The 15,079-nt window shown below is 44.1% G+C and overlaps 1 protein-coding gene across 1 annotated transcript; it reads right to left on the bottom strand.

Annotated features, from left to right (window-relative positions):
- Nucleotides 1–2,642: 2,642 nt before the first annotated feature.
- Nucleotides 2,643–10,411, bottom strand: RFC2 (replication factor C subunit 2). Its single transcript, XM_041463607.1, has 11 exons — nucleotides 10,227–10,411; nucleotides 9,079–9,148; nucleotides 8,232–8,273; nucleotides 7,741–7,847; nucleotides 6,530–6,631; nucleotides 5,736–5,836; nucleotides 4,902–5,059; nucleotides 4,478–4,543; nucleotides 3,967–4,047; nucleotides 3,502–3,615; nucleotides 2,643–2,855 (listed from the first exon to the last, which is right to left on the bottom strand). Exons 1-11 carry the CDS (start codon nucleotides 10,343–10,345, stop codon nucleotides 2,745–2,747), a joined length of 1,071 nt encoding a protein of 356 aa, XP_041319541.1. The 5' UTR covers nucleotides 10,346–10,411; the 3' UTR covers nucleotides 2,643–2,744.
- Between the last annotated feature and the right edge of the window lie 4,668 nt (nucleotides 10,412–15,079).

Below are 15,079 nucleotides of genomic sequence, written 5' to 3'. Positions count from 1 at the left end.
CTGAAGAAGCTTCCACTTGCCATGAAGTGTTGCAGACTGTGGATTGTTCACTGCAAGGGTGAGCTCGTTGTGAGTGATGTCTGATGACGTTACCCACCGGTGATTCATCTGCCAGCCAAGGGAGCCATTCATGAACAGGAGATTAGCAGCAGTGACAGATCCTTGGCACACAGCAACAGATCCAGCTGGACACCTCCCAGAAAGTTCTAGGCATTAGGTCAGTGCATGGTCAGAACATGAAAATACAAGATTTATTGTTCTCCTCACAAAGCAGGGAGGCAGATTACACCAGTTAGATTTTCTTGGTACAAGAAAATGGTACAATTTGCCAATCCTCCATTGCCAAAGCCTGAGCTTTAAAGTTGTGGAGCCAAAGCAAGCAGGGCAGAACTGGATGTGGAGACTCTTCCCTTCATTTACTGGGGTCTGAGCAAATCCCCCTTTGCAGCCCTCCAGAACAGTCAGCTGTAGTGAGGCGTAAATCCTTTGCCAAGCTTCTGGAGCACTTCTCAGGCAGTCATCTCATTACACTGGAAGCTATCCAGGGACTGGTTCAGGAACTCCCATCAATAATGTTTGTTATTAGTCTTGCTCTGAACCACCTCACTGCTTTTCTCTGCAATGAGTACAGATGTGTGTGTTCATTGCCATGCTGTCCTTTTGGGACTGGCTTTAGGTGTGCAAGGGTTTCTGGTGCTCAGCCAGAATTGCGAGACACTGTTGTTTGAACCTAATGCAAGGAGACTTACATCTCCCCTGGGTCCACCTCTCTCCACATTAGGTAGGCAGTTAAGTGAGAAGTTCACTTCCTGTTTTCAATTTAAGGTGCTTTAGAAAAGTAGTTTTGGCTGGTACAGCTCTGAAAATGGAGCTGGGGAGTCTGTGCTAAGTGCTGGAAAGCAGCAGCTCTGCACTCAGAGGGGGAACAAACGCCTGTGGAGAGCAGGAGGTGTTGGTGGCCTCTGGGATCAAGACTAGTCCTCTTCTTAGGAAGAGTGAGTGTGATTACGTCCCTGCAGAGCTGGAAAGGATTAGCCCAGAGGGGAGTCTGCTCCAAACCGGAGCTGTGAAATGCAGCTACTGAACAGAGTTGAGAAGAAACCCTCTGAAACCAGGTAGGAGCAGGAACCTGACCCTTCATGTTCCTCACCCTTCCACTGGCACCACCACTGTGGGAGGCACATCTCACAGGGTAAGCACTGGCCTTGAGTCATCCAAATATGGTGTTTGCTGGTTTATGAAACATCCATGGTAACATCTCTTCCTTCCCCATCCCAATAAACACATTGGAATGAGAAAGCAAAGACTGAGTAGGCTGGCTGTGATGTGCAAAGGAAAATGAACCTTATTTAAATTTTTGGGGACAAAAGCTGTGATGCTGTGTCTGTAGAGAACTCAGCAGCTCAAGCCCCAGTCCTAAACTATTGGTTGTGTATTTTATAGAGTTTGTGCTGATAGTAACTTGCTGGGCGGGAACCAAAGCCTAAGTTCAATATGTATCTAGTGAAGAAAGAATGTACTTTGAGCATTACATCCATTATTCCAGGTGCTGTTTGCTGCATTCCCTGCACTTCAGCTGTCAATTCCCTTGCTGTCCTGCACATTGAATCACAAACGTTTGTCTGCAGGCTCTGCCAGAGGAGCTGCAGGAGACTTAAGGGGCAAGTCACAATGCCACCAGCTCTTGCTGCTGAAACTTGTGATGCCCTTGGCTTGTCAGAGAACAGGAGGGTGTGCCCAGCCCCTGCCTCAGTGCAGGACCAGTCCCTAGACTGAAGGCAGCTGGTGCTGCCAGGAAACGTCCATTTGGTACCGAGACAGCTGCACTGGGGAACTGAACACTTGGGGTGGAAATCATCAACAAAATGGGCAGAGTGAAGTGCAAGCACCAGCAGCTTGTGCCTCTGCACTCTTTTGTGTGACTGCTGTAACCAGACCATGCTTAATTGCAAGGCCTTTGGCACTGTGTCCCACAGCATTCCCTGGGAAAGCTGCAGCCCAGGGCTGGGACTAATTATATTAAAATGTATCTGCTTGGAGACACAAGTTTCACATCTCATATTAGGTGGTCAAATTCTATTTATATTTACTTTCTCTCTTCATTTCACACTTAATTGTCCATCTACACTGGCAAGGTGTTTCCAAAACTGGACAGGCAAACATGATTCTGTAGCTTTTTGGCAGGCTGAAACTGTGATATTACCTAACCTGGACAAGCAGGGACAGGAAAGGGAACTCAAATGCAGAGCATCCCAGAATTTAGTAAAGTTTTTTTAAGATTACAAAAGGATTATACAAAATACAGTGGCATCATTAAGAAATGTGTAATATTTCTCCTGTATGTTTGGTGAAAATACCTTCCCTGTCCACAGGACAAAGCAGCACTTGCTGAATGTGTCTCAGTTATAACTTCAGTAAATGCTGTATTTTGTGCAAAAAAATTCCTTCTTGGTCTTGTTGAGATCACTCATGACCAGGCTTGAAGTGTAATCCCTAACAACAGGATTCCATTTTTGTTTCTCCTGCTTAGGTCTCAATACCAAGGACATAAGCAGTTTTGCTGAGTGCACTGGACAGACCTCAATTGCTCTGGACTGCCACAGTCCTCTCTTCTATCCTGCTTATAAAACACATACAATTTCGTGGGTTAAAGTAAATTTTAGAGCTTTATTGGTCTACATAAAAAAGTATGAAACATTTTTGCAGCAAAACCTGGTTTCCTCCCAGAAGGCTCGAGGAGGTGCCTAACTGGCTGCAGGGGCTGCAGTCTTCTGGCACAGCCGGGCCAGCAGCCCAGCCATTTGTAAAAGGGAGTTCACACCTTCTGCTATCTTCATGTGGGTGTACCCAATTTCCTGGTGACAGAGACATTGTCAAGCCTTCTGTTTACTCCCCCAGTCTGTGTATATTTTACTAATGACTAAACAGAACATACCCCTTACTGCTGAAAGACCAGCTTTGAGTCACTCGTACTTCAGAGAATGCATCTACTCCTATAAACCAACTGAAATGCCTTTTCTTTTTAAAATCAAAGCCTGTATTTCCCCACTTCATTCATAAGAAGCAAGGTGCCTGCATATTAGGACAGGTTTCAAATATGAAGAGTGATTCCATAACACCAGCTGTTTGTCAACTCTCTGTTAATTTAATATTTTACTATCTATTGGACTAGAATCAAGTATGCACTTGAAAAACATTTTCAAGGAGTTATCTGAGGCTTTGAAATAACCAATAAATTCAGCATTACATCTGCTATTAATTTTAGCTGATCACTAAAGCGACTTCTGGCACTTCTGTGGGTGTTGAGATGCTAAACTTCAGGTGACTTCTCACTGACAAACTGATGATGCAGTGGGAAAGAAAGCAGTAATGAGTCAAGAAGCACTTTCTTTGTGCTAACATACAACGAATTTTAAACAGAAACCCCTAAGGCTGCCCCTAATCACATTCTCTTCTTAAAAAGACCCAAAAGGCCCCATCAGGAGCTGAGTTAGTACCAACCTTGATAAATTCCAGTTTCAGATATTCGGGCATTTGAAAGGTCTTACACACACGGAAGATATTGCCAATGACATCTTCTGGAGAGTATCCAAGGCGCCACAGGTGGGCAAGAATCTGTGCAGGCAAGAATAATCCCCCATTTATCTGCCAGGTGAGTCAAGGATATTCACTTTTGGAACAGCTGTATATAATTACTGAAATTGCATGTACTGTTTATCAGCTGATTTAACCTCAAGCATCTAGCAATTAATTTCACTACAACTTCCTTTTTTGCTTCTTGGCTTATTTATCTGAACAAACTCCTGCCCAGAAGGGATTTAGTTTATCAACTCATCTACATGGTACTGCCCTTCTCTTAAAAAAACAATATAAAAAACAATATACATTTTGAATTCCTCAAAGCAAACAAAAAATTTTGTAGAGAAGTAATGCCTGACTATACCAAAGACAAGACATAAAACCAACCTTGTATGCTTCATCAATATTTGCATTTATGCAGTGTTGTATCATTTCCTTCACTAGCAGAGGATGAGGCTCATCACATACCTGTATCCAAGAGAAATATTATACTTAAAATATCAGACTTTGCATTAAACTTGGTATTTTCACCAAGTTTCTATGGAGCTGAAGTACTGAATCAGAAATATTCCATAATACAGACTAAATTTGAAGTAATCTGACTTTTTAGATAGTCTGTCATGGCAGACTCAACAGACTCAAGTTATAGATTCCCAAGTTATCACTGAAATTTCCCAGCAGTAATTGGATTTGTGTGCTTTGAGAGAGCTGCAAAGGTCTCAGATGTGCCATTAGGGATGTCTTTTCAAAAGGCACAAGGGCTGCTTAAAGTCTAATGCTGTAACTGCTACATACACAGGGCTGCCTGCAAGCTGGCAAAAAGGCTTATGTGTCCAATGGAATCTCACCCAGCCACAGGGCTAAACTTCTGGCAAAACTGTTTTCAGCTATTACTGACCTTAAAGACATTTTCACTGTTTATAAAGCCAAATCCAGAGTATGTGGACTGTAAGTTGTTTAATGCCTGTGAAAGAAAAAGTAAGACTTCATTTATTTTTTTGAAGCGCTCTACTTTTCACTCTCCTCCTCAGGATGAAATGCACTTCAGGAAATGATGCCAAATAAGCATTTTGCCATTAAGCAACAGAAAAAAAAATCACAAATTTATGCTGATTTTATTTCCTCCCACAAATTTGGTATCCACTTCCCACCAATTCACTTTTAAGAAGCATTTTAAACCCTCACAAAACCAAATAGTTTAGTTACTTTTGGGCCACAAGTCACATCCTACTTTGCTCCAGAGAAAAATCCTTGAGAGCTGCAATTCAAAAGGTTTTTTTCTTTAAACAGAAGCCTTTGTTTTATTGTGTTTCTCCTTTTACCTGTCTCATATCACCTTGAGCTGTGAAGATAATGGCTTCTAGTCCATCATCTGTATATGCTACATCCTCTTTCTCAACAATTTTCAGTAGCCTGGCAAGTATTTGTGCATCTGTCAGCTTGGTGTAACGCAGCACTGCACACCGAGACTGAATAGGTTCTGAGGACAGAGATGTGTCATTAGCTCCTTTTTCTCAAAAAACCCCACAACCAAACATATGTCTTCATTTCAGTTTCCAACAATTCTTATGTCTTTTAAAGAAAAAAGGACATGTAAGCTCCAAGCAGAACACAGCCTCTCCTTAAGCACATACAATTGTGATAGTCCTTCCCTTGAGCCCAAATGTGCTAATGGAGTTCTCCCAGATATGTGGAAATATATACAAAGCTCAGCTTCCTCTGTTCTCCTGGAGTTCTGAATATAGATATTTATCAGGTTATTTTTTCGAGAGAAGTCTAAAGGTCTGCAATGTGTTCACCTATAGGCAAACTTAAGATTATGATACACAAAGGACAAAAAAGGGTTGAATACCCAGTAAACAATACACCAAACATCCTAAACTGTGGCAGAGTGGGATGCAGATTAAGCCTAAAGCATGAGAAATCTGCTTCTGCAGTCACATATGGCACTATCCATCAAAAATGGCTGCTCAGAGGGTTCCCTGACTACACAAATAAACTCTTTTATCTGCTGAAGTACAGGTGGCTTGATTTTTCAGAAGTACCATGCTTTCTTGCAACAAGTTGGATCCATCTATTTCTGGCAGCTGCCTTGGAAGTTAGCCAACAGTATGGAGAACATATGACATGAACACCCAGGAACCAGCAGCACTTACCTATGATTTTGTCAGAGGCATTGCATGCCAGTGCAAAACGTGTTGTTTTGGAATAAATTTCCATTGTTCTTCTCAATGCTTGCTGTGCTCCATCTGTCATGCTGAGAGGAGACAAGGAGTTAGGGCAGATTTTGCCCTTCACTCACTCACAGGTGCAGCCTAAAAACTATTTTCATGTAAGCTTCAGTTTACTGATATTAAGCCGTGCTTTGATAAACTAACCAGCTTTTTGTAGTCATGTGAACAAAGCCCCCTGCAAGGCAGGCAGTCACTGAGACCTCCATAACACACAAAATGAAATCATTAATGCTCTGAAGAACACTGCTAAGAATATGGAGGAGGAGAAGTCCCTTTTTAATCCAGTGAAATTCTCTACATGAGCCAAACTCTTTCTAAAGAGAAGGAATTACAGAAGCACAAAATGGTTTGGGCTGGAAGGGACCTTAAATTCATCCAGTTCCAACCCTCTGCCATGGACAGGGACACCTTCCATGAAATCAGGCTGCTCCCAGCCTGGCCTTGAACAGTTCCAGGGATGGGGCACCTTTCCAGTAAACTGCTCTGTTTATATCCAGAGCATTCCATGTCAATATTCAGCATCTCTTGTCAAGTAATGATCTCTTCTTGCTGTGAGTGCTCCCATAAGATCTCTGCTCAATCCATATTAATTTCCTAACAAATTATTTTGAACAGCTTGATAGAAACACTCAATACTATCCAAGACTGGAGCTCTACAGACAGGAGAGATGCAGCACACTTCACACAGGAGCTGAGGCCAAGAAAAAACAACATACCTGTCTGCTTCATCAAGGATGATTATTTTATGCCGACCTTTTGGAAGTGTGACCTTTTGCTGGGCAAACATTTTGATTTTATTTCTTACAACATCAATGCCTCTGGAACAACAATTCAATTGATTCATAATAAGTTGGGTGAAAATACAGAATAGATTTTTTTTCAGCAGCCACAGCAGCTGAAGTGCTCCTGTTCTACCACTGTTTGTTCCTGCCCCTTCAGCTGTTTCAGCACAACTGCTGTGGAACCATGCTTCAAGCCAGACTGTCCCACTGATCTGGATTCAAACACCAACAATCCTTGGTTTTGTGATCTTGAAGAAAATAATTTAACAGTTGCAATATAAATATACACAAACCAGTAACATCACTTGCAGTACCACCACAAAATGACTTATGTTTGGCACAAGAGTAATAAATAAACAAAGGGAGAAGCATTTAAGATTGCTTTGCCAGTTCTTCCCACAGCTCCATCTACAGCCCCAGCTGTAGCTCAGAAGAGTTGAAGAAAAACAGCTGGATAGACTGAATCATATCAACATAACACAGACACTTTCCTACAGAGAGCCCATTCAAAGACCTACTCTTAAGAAAGATTTTACTTTTTTGCTCTGTTTACAAAAAGAATGTTGTGATTCTGTAGCTTTTCTCTAAGTGATACTAACAGAGTAGGTAAAGTGTACTGTGCTCAGACAACCCTCCAGGAAATGTCAGAATACTTCAGGATGGGTCTGAACAGAACTTGGGAAATATAATCAGCCCTTAGTGCCTGATCCTTGGAGTGTCCTCTACACACCTTAACACCTTGATCCTATGTTTTAATCCTCAGCTGCCCTTATAACCCTCATTTCTCTCACTCTAAGCACTGAAGAGTTTGAGTACAAACAACCTGTTCACTTTTCATTCTTAGGATCCTCATGAGTGCAGTGGGAAGCTTAACTCTTTCAAATAAATCTGAGAAAAGTACCATTATGGATTCTGCACTCTATCTGTTTATATTTTCACATATGAAAGTATCTATAAAGCTTATAAAACATCAAGAAATACTATCTGTGTTGATGGGTGAATGCCAAAGATTGCCTTTTAGTTGTAAAGAATGCACTAAAATAAGTCTTAGAGGCCTTACTATACATTAAGCCCATCAAACTGGCCTCAGTTTAATGGAAACTTGCTTCTTCATTAAAAGCTTGGTAAGGTTTATTCATTCTCACCTGTCATTTGAGGCATTCAGCTCCAGAACAGCATCCTTTAATGCAGGACCAAGCAGAGCACGAGCCAAACACAGGATACTGGTGGTTTTACCTGTTCCTGGAGGGCCCTAAAAATGTGATAGTGCAACAACTGCTGGTAAGTTTAATGAAACTTCTTAGGTTATGCCTCCTCAGTCATGAAAAAAGGCTGCAGCAGAGGAACTGCAGAGCAAACATCAGCCTGGAAGCTGTGCCTGAGCTCAGGATCCTGCTCCTAACAGAGGAGATATGCTGCAGGGAGAAGCACAGGATGTGTTTCAGCAGGCACCTGAGGTGGATTTGAACTTGTTTGCCTGTGTATTCTGCCAAGAACATTGCTCCAAAACCACACAACCAACATCTCCCTCACCAGTACACTCAGGCACAAAGCCCATCTGTACTGGGAGGCCATCCTGGCTAGATTTCAAATCCAGGACCAACACTGAAATACAGCACAACACAGCAATACTCACAGCAATTATAATATTTGGTACATTCCCCTCTTTTGCAAAGACCTAAGAAAGAATGATAAAAAGAAATTATGTAAGACAATAACAAATAGTTTCCATTCTGTTCTATTTTAAACATCAGAAACAAGCTTCTTTTTTCCCCCTCCTATTTTAATTTTTTGAACCTTGCTCTTTCATATTTTTGGGTCTTTTTATTGAACTGTTAGAAATCAGCCCCAGGAATAATATGGAAATATTTAAAAGCACTTAATGCCACAGGTCTTTAGTACTCTTGCCTTTCCTTTGCACCTGTTTTAATTATATACTTGCTAGTATAATCTATCTGTTAACAAATACTGTGTTCACAGATTAATTCTATTGTCACAGAATTATAGAATCCTGGAATAGTTAGAATTGGAATGGGCCTTAAAGCTCATCTCACTCCAACCCCCTGCCTTGGACAGGGACACTTTCCACTAGACTAGGTTGCTCCAAGCACCATCCAACATCATCTTGGATACTTTCAGGGAAGAATTGATATGGCAAACATTTATTTTCCAAAAAACCTGTTATATTTCTGTTGTTATATGAATTATATTTATTAATTAAAACAGTATTATTGTAACAGCTACAAATTCTCTAAAGTGTATCAGGTGCTCAATTTAAACATCCCAACTAAGAAGGCACATTTCCTTACACATCACTCAAATACAATATAAAACTTGTAATTTTTAAAGTAAATCAGGCAGCTTTCTTCCACATACTCAAGTACAGATGTAAAAATACAATAGTGGTTTTAGTAGCCTGTAGATCTATGCAAAAATATGTTTTTTTCAGATAACCTGTAGAAGATACAGGGACAGCTACACACCTCCAACCTGCTCACAGTATCTTCATTTCCCACTATTTCGGACAGTTTCATGGGTCTGTATTTTTCCACCCTGTAAAAGTAAAACTCCACACACTTCACCACATCTAGTAATGCTTTAATTGAGCTTTAGAGTGATGGACAAGGAGGATTATGCTGAGAGCACAGGACAAAGACGGCTGGACATGAGTTCAGTGCAAGTGCTGCAGGGTGTCTGTCAGTGCTAAGCACAGCATTCCACAGCACTAATCCCTGACTCAGAGAACCCCAGACTGGTTTGGGGTGGAAAGGACCTTAAAGCTCATCTCGTTCCACCCCCTGCCATGGGCAGGGACACCTTTCCCTGTCCCAGGCTGCTCCAAGCTCTGTCCAACCTGGCCTTGGACACTTGCAGGGATGGGGCAGCCACAGCTGCTCTGGGCACCCTGTGCCAGGGCCCTACCACCCTGAAAGGTTTTACTTCTGTTGGTATAAAAAAGCAGAAGGAGGGAAAAATGCTCAATTCGAGCAGGAACTCGGTGCCTCAGCCTGAGGGGAGAAGGCACCCTGTGTGTTGTCCCAGGGTCAGCACAGTGCAGGGCTGACCTTCTCTGCGTTACAAGGAAATGGGATCTCCTTCCGTTTGTTTTCCTTCCCATTTGTTCCCAAAGGAAAACAGTGGGATTTTCTTCGCTACTGATTTCTGGAACTATTCCAGGCCAGGTTGGACGAGGCTTAGAGCAGCCTGGTTTAGTGGAAGCTGTCCCTGCCCATGGGAGGAGGCTGGAACAAGATGGCCTTTGAGGTCCCTTACAATCCAAACCATTCTGTGATTCCTGCCTTCCCAGCCCCGGCAACAGACGGGCAGATCACAGGGCGCAGACAGAGTCCCGGTTCCGTTCCAGAAGGAGCTCCCGCAGCCCGGCGGGCACGGGGGGACAGCGCTGAACACACTGGTCTGGCCCTGGCCGGGTCCGGCCGCCACGGTCCCCTCAGCCGCCACAACCCCCGCCTTCCCGCCACCAGCGCCCCGCCCTCACCCCATTGGCTCTGCCGCACATAGTCCCGCCTCTCTCCCCGCTCTGCACCAATCACCGCGCGCCCCGCCCCGCCCTCTCCGGCGGGCTGTCATGGCGGCGCAGCGGGGCCGCGCTCCCTCACATTCTGCTCACCAGGGCAGCTCGTAGTGGCCGCTGCCGCCGCCGGGCGCGGCCCCCGCGGGGTCGGTGGGTCCCCGCTTCTCGCCTGTCGACGGCCCGGCCTCCTCGTCTTCAACCATATCCACGTCCATGGTGGCGCAGCTGGTGCTCCCGGCCCGTCTCCCTGTTGCCGCCGCGGTGAGGGGAGGGAGGCCCGCCGTGCCGGCCCGCCTCTGGGGCGGGCCCGGGTGTGCGCTGTGCCGCCGGGGGTGTGCGCTGTGCCGCCGGTCTCCGGCCTCTGTCGCTGCTCCGTGAGGCGGGGAGGAGGCAGCTGGGGCCCGTGCCCGTGCCCGTGCCCGTGCCCGTGCCCGTGCCCGTGCCCGTGCCCGTGCCCGTGCCCGTGCCCGTGCCCGTGCCCGTGCCCGTGCCCGTGGGTGAGGGGAGGCCGCTCGCAGCACGGCTGCGTGGGCTTGGACTCGTCCTTTTGGACTCTCTGGGCTTCCTTCCCTCCTGCGTGTTAAGATAGTAACAACAATAACATGTTTGCATTTCAGGGGTCTAAAACTTTGCTTTTTCTAGCTACCTCTATTTCCCGCCCCCCCGCCCAAAATGAAAACAATAGAAGATGCATTGCAAAATATTGTAAGCAGTTATGTTATAGTCGGGGGGTGATTCTGGCTCTATTTATTGAACACATAAAATGTATGCAGGTTGCCTAAGGAAGCTCTGGCTGCCCTGTTCTGGAAGTGTTCAAGGGCAGGTTGGATGGGCTTGGAGCAATCTTGTCTGCTGGAAAGTGTCCCGCAGAAGGTGGAATGAAAAGAGCTTTAAGATCCTTTCCAACCCAAACCATTCTGAGAGTCTGTGATTCTAAATGTTCTTTTCCAGGTTAAGTAGAGGTGGCTCATCCACCTAAGTCAAAACTCTTTTTTATTTTCCTTAATTGATAATTTTGATGAAGTGTTATGGTACCAAGTTCATTGGTGCCCTTACATGCTACCAGCCCCTGACAGAGAACTGTGTTGTTGTTTCCATAGCATTAGAATTTGGAAATCAGTGCTGATTTTCAACCTCAGTAGTTACTGGGGCCTTGGTACATCTTTCAGCTCTGTTTATGCTCCACATAATTAATGACATTTGTGTTAGCTCAGTGCACAGAGCATCTGTCCTTCAGCCTGGGCCCTGATTCCTTGGGAAGTGTTTCTAATTTAAGATTGGTGCGAGGCAGGAACTCAGAACTGACCATATTTGCAGCTCAGTGTGAGCAGTGATGCTCCTCTGAGGAGTAACTTCCTCTTACTCATCACAACGTTTGTATTCCTGTGTTACTGTCAGTGCCTGTTATTGGTATTTTGAGGCTGACATATGAGCATTTGCCTTCTGCCTGTGGCCTGACAGTGATGGAGTTCAATGAGTTTCTCCTAAGACTCTAAAGCTCTGGAGGGTGAAGTTTCTGTTTTGTGAAGTGCAGTCTCAAATCTGAGTTTTTATGGTAAGTGGTTTAATCTTGTTTTGTACACTTTTTATTAATAGCTGCAGTAGTTCCTAGTGGTTGTGGGATAACTGTTACATAAGGGTAAAATTGGAAGTGTTCTGTACCCTTCATGAGCCTGGCTGAGTTAACATCAACAGTGGATTAACCACCTCCAGTGGAGCTAAAAAAGATAATTAAATATTACCACAATTACATGGCATATGAGGGAGAAAGTTGGCTTTTTTTTTTTTTTTTTTAAATTTGGACTGTTTATTCCTGTAATACTCAAACTCACTCTGTTACTCTTGTCTTTAGATTTCATTTTCTGCAGTGCTCATCAGAAGCCAGCATGAGACAGTGAAATACTGTTGGTCATAACAGCCTGTCAGTGCAGCACCCTGGATATGTTTTGATTTCTTGCCAAATTAAACAGGAGTTCTGCTTTTAGGAAGTACCAGCTTCTAGATAAGATATCACTTTCCTGGCTAGCATTAATTCTCCCACTCTATGTGTGGAATTGCTGCTGATAAGCACTCAAAGGACAATAAGCAAGGCTAATGATAAGAATTGTTGCAGGGAGCCTGATGACAGATTTTGTGATATGTTTCTGCTAACAGTTGAAATGTGGTTTTCAGCATGGTCTCCTAAAGAGCTGCAGCCCTAACATAGGCAGGAGCTCTCACAGTTGTTTATCAAACACAGAACAAGTATTTGTTGAGCATACAACAATATTGCTAGGGATATGTGGCAGGTGGACAGGCACATGTGAGCTGAAAGTTTTAAAACCCATCATGTCCCAAAATCCAAACAGTTCTTATTGTAGTCTGGCAGTTGAGATCACAGGATACATCCAGAGTTAAATGAATTCCAAATTCAGTGCTGAAATAGCAGAACTTTTGATGTCTCATCAGCAATGCCTAAATACACGTGTATGCAGATGTACTGTGTTATCCTGAAAGGAGAATACTCCTGAATTTAAGATGATTCTTTCAGACCTTTCTCCCTCGCACCCCAAAAGATGGATAGAAAAGCTTACTAAGTACTTGTAATCAGCATAGAGTACAGAAAAAGGCTTTTTGCTGATGGTTTATTCATCAGTGGGAGTGATCCTCTTCAGTGAATTCAAACAGCATCTATTTCTAGTAGTGGAGATCCCCATCAGAGAAATAAATCATGATCTTGTGGTTGGCCCAGCAGCAAGGAAGGCCCAGCTGCAGATTCTTGAGGTGTAGGGAACAGACCTTCTACAGATCATATGGAAGCTGCTCTCAGACCAGCTCTAGTCAAGGGCTCAAGCATCAGTCCCCATGGGGAAACTAAAGCCCAGCACAACATGTTTTGTCAGAGAATTGGGTAAATGCAGAAGTTGTGGCAAAAGAATTGCTGCTTTGCCTGCTATGGTTGGTGAAAGTGAGTGTGGTTTGTTTGGAGTTTGAACAACAAATTGAAATTAGAAGACACTAAAAGTGAGGCAGTAGCTGAAGACAGTGAAAAGCAAGAGCGAGGGTGATGTGAGGTGTAAAACCCAGATATCAATAGAAATAAAGCATGAGGAAACAATTTCTGGCAATTGTTAGCAAAAAGTATGGATCTGTATATTCAGTAATAAAAATTTCTCATATGCAGTGGTTTGGGGAGGGAGGGGAGAACCATTTACTATTCAAGGTTGTTTTGCTTTTGGGTTAAATCTGTGAGTTCAGCTCACTGTTACTGTTAGGGCTAACACTCATGCATGTTATGCTGCAGGTGTAGAAGGCCAGGGCTGAGACCTTAAGCTGCAGCACTGAGAGAAGTGCAGAATTCCTTGGGCTGTGCATCGCTGCCCCCACTGCTGCAGTTACAGCTGCAGCTGCTTGACAGCCCCAGGTGGGTCACAGAGCACAGATCACCTCACTGCCAGGGACTGTGGAGTCTGCAGTCCCCTTCAGGCTGTTCCCTCTCTGCCCTCTCTCTCTTTCATACAGCTAGCATGGAAAGAGTGGAATGAATTCTTGTGCTACCAACCATTTCATCTTGTGGTCACTGAGGCTGAAAGCAGAGAGCAGAGCTAGGACAAAAATTGGGAGTGAAGGTAGTGATGGGGCTGGGCTGGTGCTTCATGAATTGGGGCATCACCATGTTAGGAGGCTTCCTGGGCCTGACATGTCTGCACCCAAGACTGACAGGGGCCCTGATTCCTGCAGAGCTGCTGTGCTTGGGCTCTAGAGCAGAATGGGATGATGCTGTCAGTTCATGCAGGTATTAACTTGTCCTTGTAGCATCATGAGCCCTGTCCATTCTTCATGTGTTTATCCATACAATGACCCTGGGGGTACAGCTGTGCTGAGCTAATTTTATGGGTACCCTTTAAAATCTCTTGCTGAGTGTAATGGCTGAGATCCCACATTTTCTCTTCACCAGCACACGACCATCTCCCCATCCAGTTCCCCATCCACTGCCTCATCCTTACTCTTGTGCATCTCCAAGAGCTGCAGAGCAACAGCAGCTCACCAGCACGCTCTGGGTAAATACAAAGTGACACCTGAGCACTTTTATTTGCAGCATCTCATTGCTTTTTACATTTTCATTAAGTACCTTTAAATCTTTTTTTTTAATGCTGCCACACAAAATTTTAAGCAGCGTGCCACCAACATCTGCAGTCAGGAAATTCATGGTGCTGGAAGTGAGGCAAGACACAGGTCATGGTGACAGAGCAGCTGGAAAGATCAAGTTCAGCTCATTGCTACTGGGAGACTCTAAAGTTGCACATCTTTACAATTATTTTCTACAAACATCTGAAAATATTTAAAAGAATGGTTTTTATATGCCATTTTAAGCCAGAGAAGCTTTATTATGATTTTTTCTGTATGTGTTGAGGCATTTGTCCAGAGCTTTACACTAGGTTACATGAAAAGGATGCAGCAGCCAGTCCCACTCTCCTGCCCTTTGGATGCTTCAAGACTGAAAATGTGACTGAAATTTCCTTTTTCTTCTTCTTTAAGCACATAATAGAGAGCAACGAGTGTCTGGCCCAAGTCCAGCCACGTGGTTACAGCTTTAGTCAGTAGAGGGAGTATGGAAACCTGGGTTAAAGCCACCCAGGTCACCCAACAGAATTGACTTTCTCCTAGAATTCCTCTTTTGTCTGCAAAACCAGGTGAATTCTCTACATATACTTTTTTCCTAGATACCAAAATGCAGCTGTTGGCTTCTAGCACGTTTGATGAAGCTGAAAGTGTAGGAGAGGGGAATGATCTTTTGTACTTGCCATGCTTTTCTTCTGGTGCAGCCTCCCTGGGAGCACCTGCAGCTGGGGCTGGTATGGAGCATCACCTTTTCTCCTCTGTGTCAGGATCTTATGTCACCATTAGTGACCACAGCAGGGTTCTGTTTGCCTCCAGGGAGGACACAGCCTTCACCTTTTTACTGAGGA

The sequence above is a fragment of the Pyrgilauda ruficollis genome, unplaced genomic scaffold, assembly GCF_017590135.1.
Source record: "Pyrgilauda ruficollis isolate IOZ18807 unplaced genomic scaffold, ASM1759013v1 scaffold168, whole genome shotgun sequence".
NCBI lineage: Eukaryota > Metazoa > Chordata > Aves > Passeriformes > Passeridae > Pyrgilauda > Pyrgilauda ruficollis.
This window is presented reverse-complemented; position numbering and strand designations above follow the sequence as displayed.

Bases quoted from the DNA above. Each gene is read 5' to 3' on its own strand.
- RFC2 (XM_041463607.1), bottom strand. From the start codon at position 10,345: ATGGACGTGGATATGGTTGAAGACGAGGAGGCCGGGCCGTCGACAGGC. The intron at 4,048-4,477 runs GTCAGTAATAGC...TCTTGGATACAG, and splicing joins ACAGTGAAAATGTCTTTAAG to GTATGTGATGAGCCTCATCC. The intron at 2,856-3,501 runs GTTGGTACTAAC...CTCTGTCACCAG, and splicing joins TGAAACTGGAATTTATCAAG to GAAATTGGGTACACCCACAT.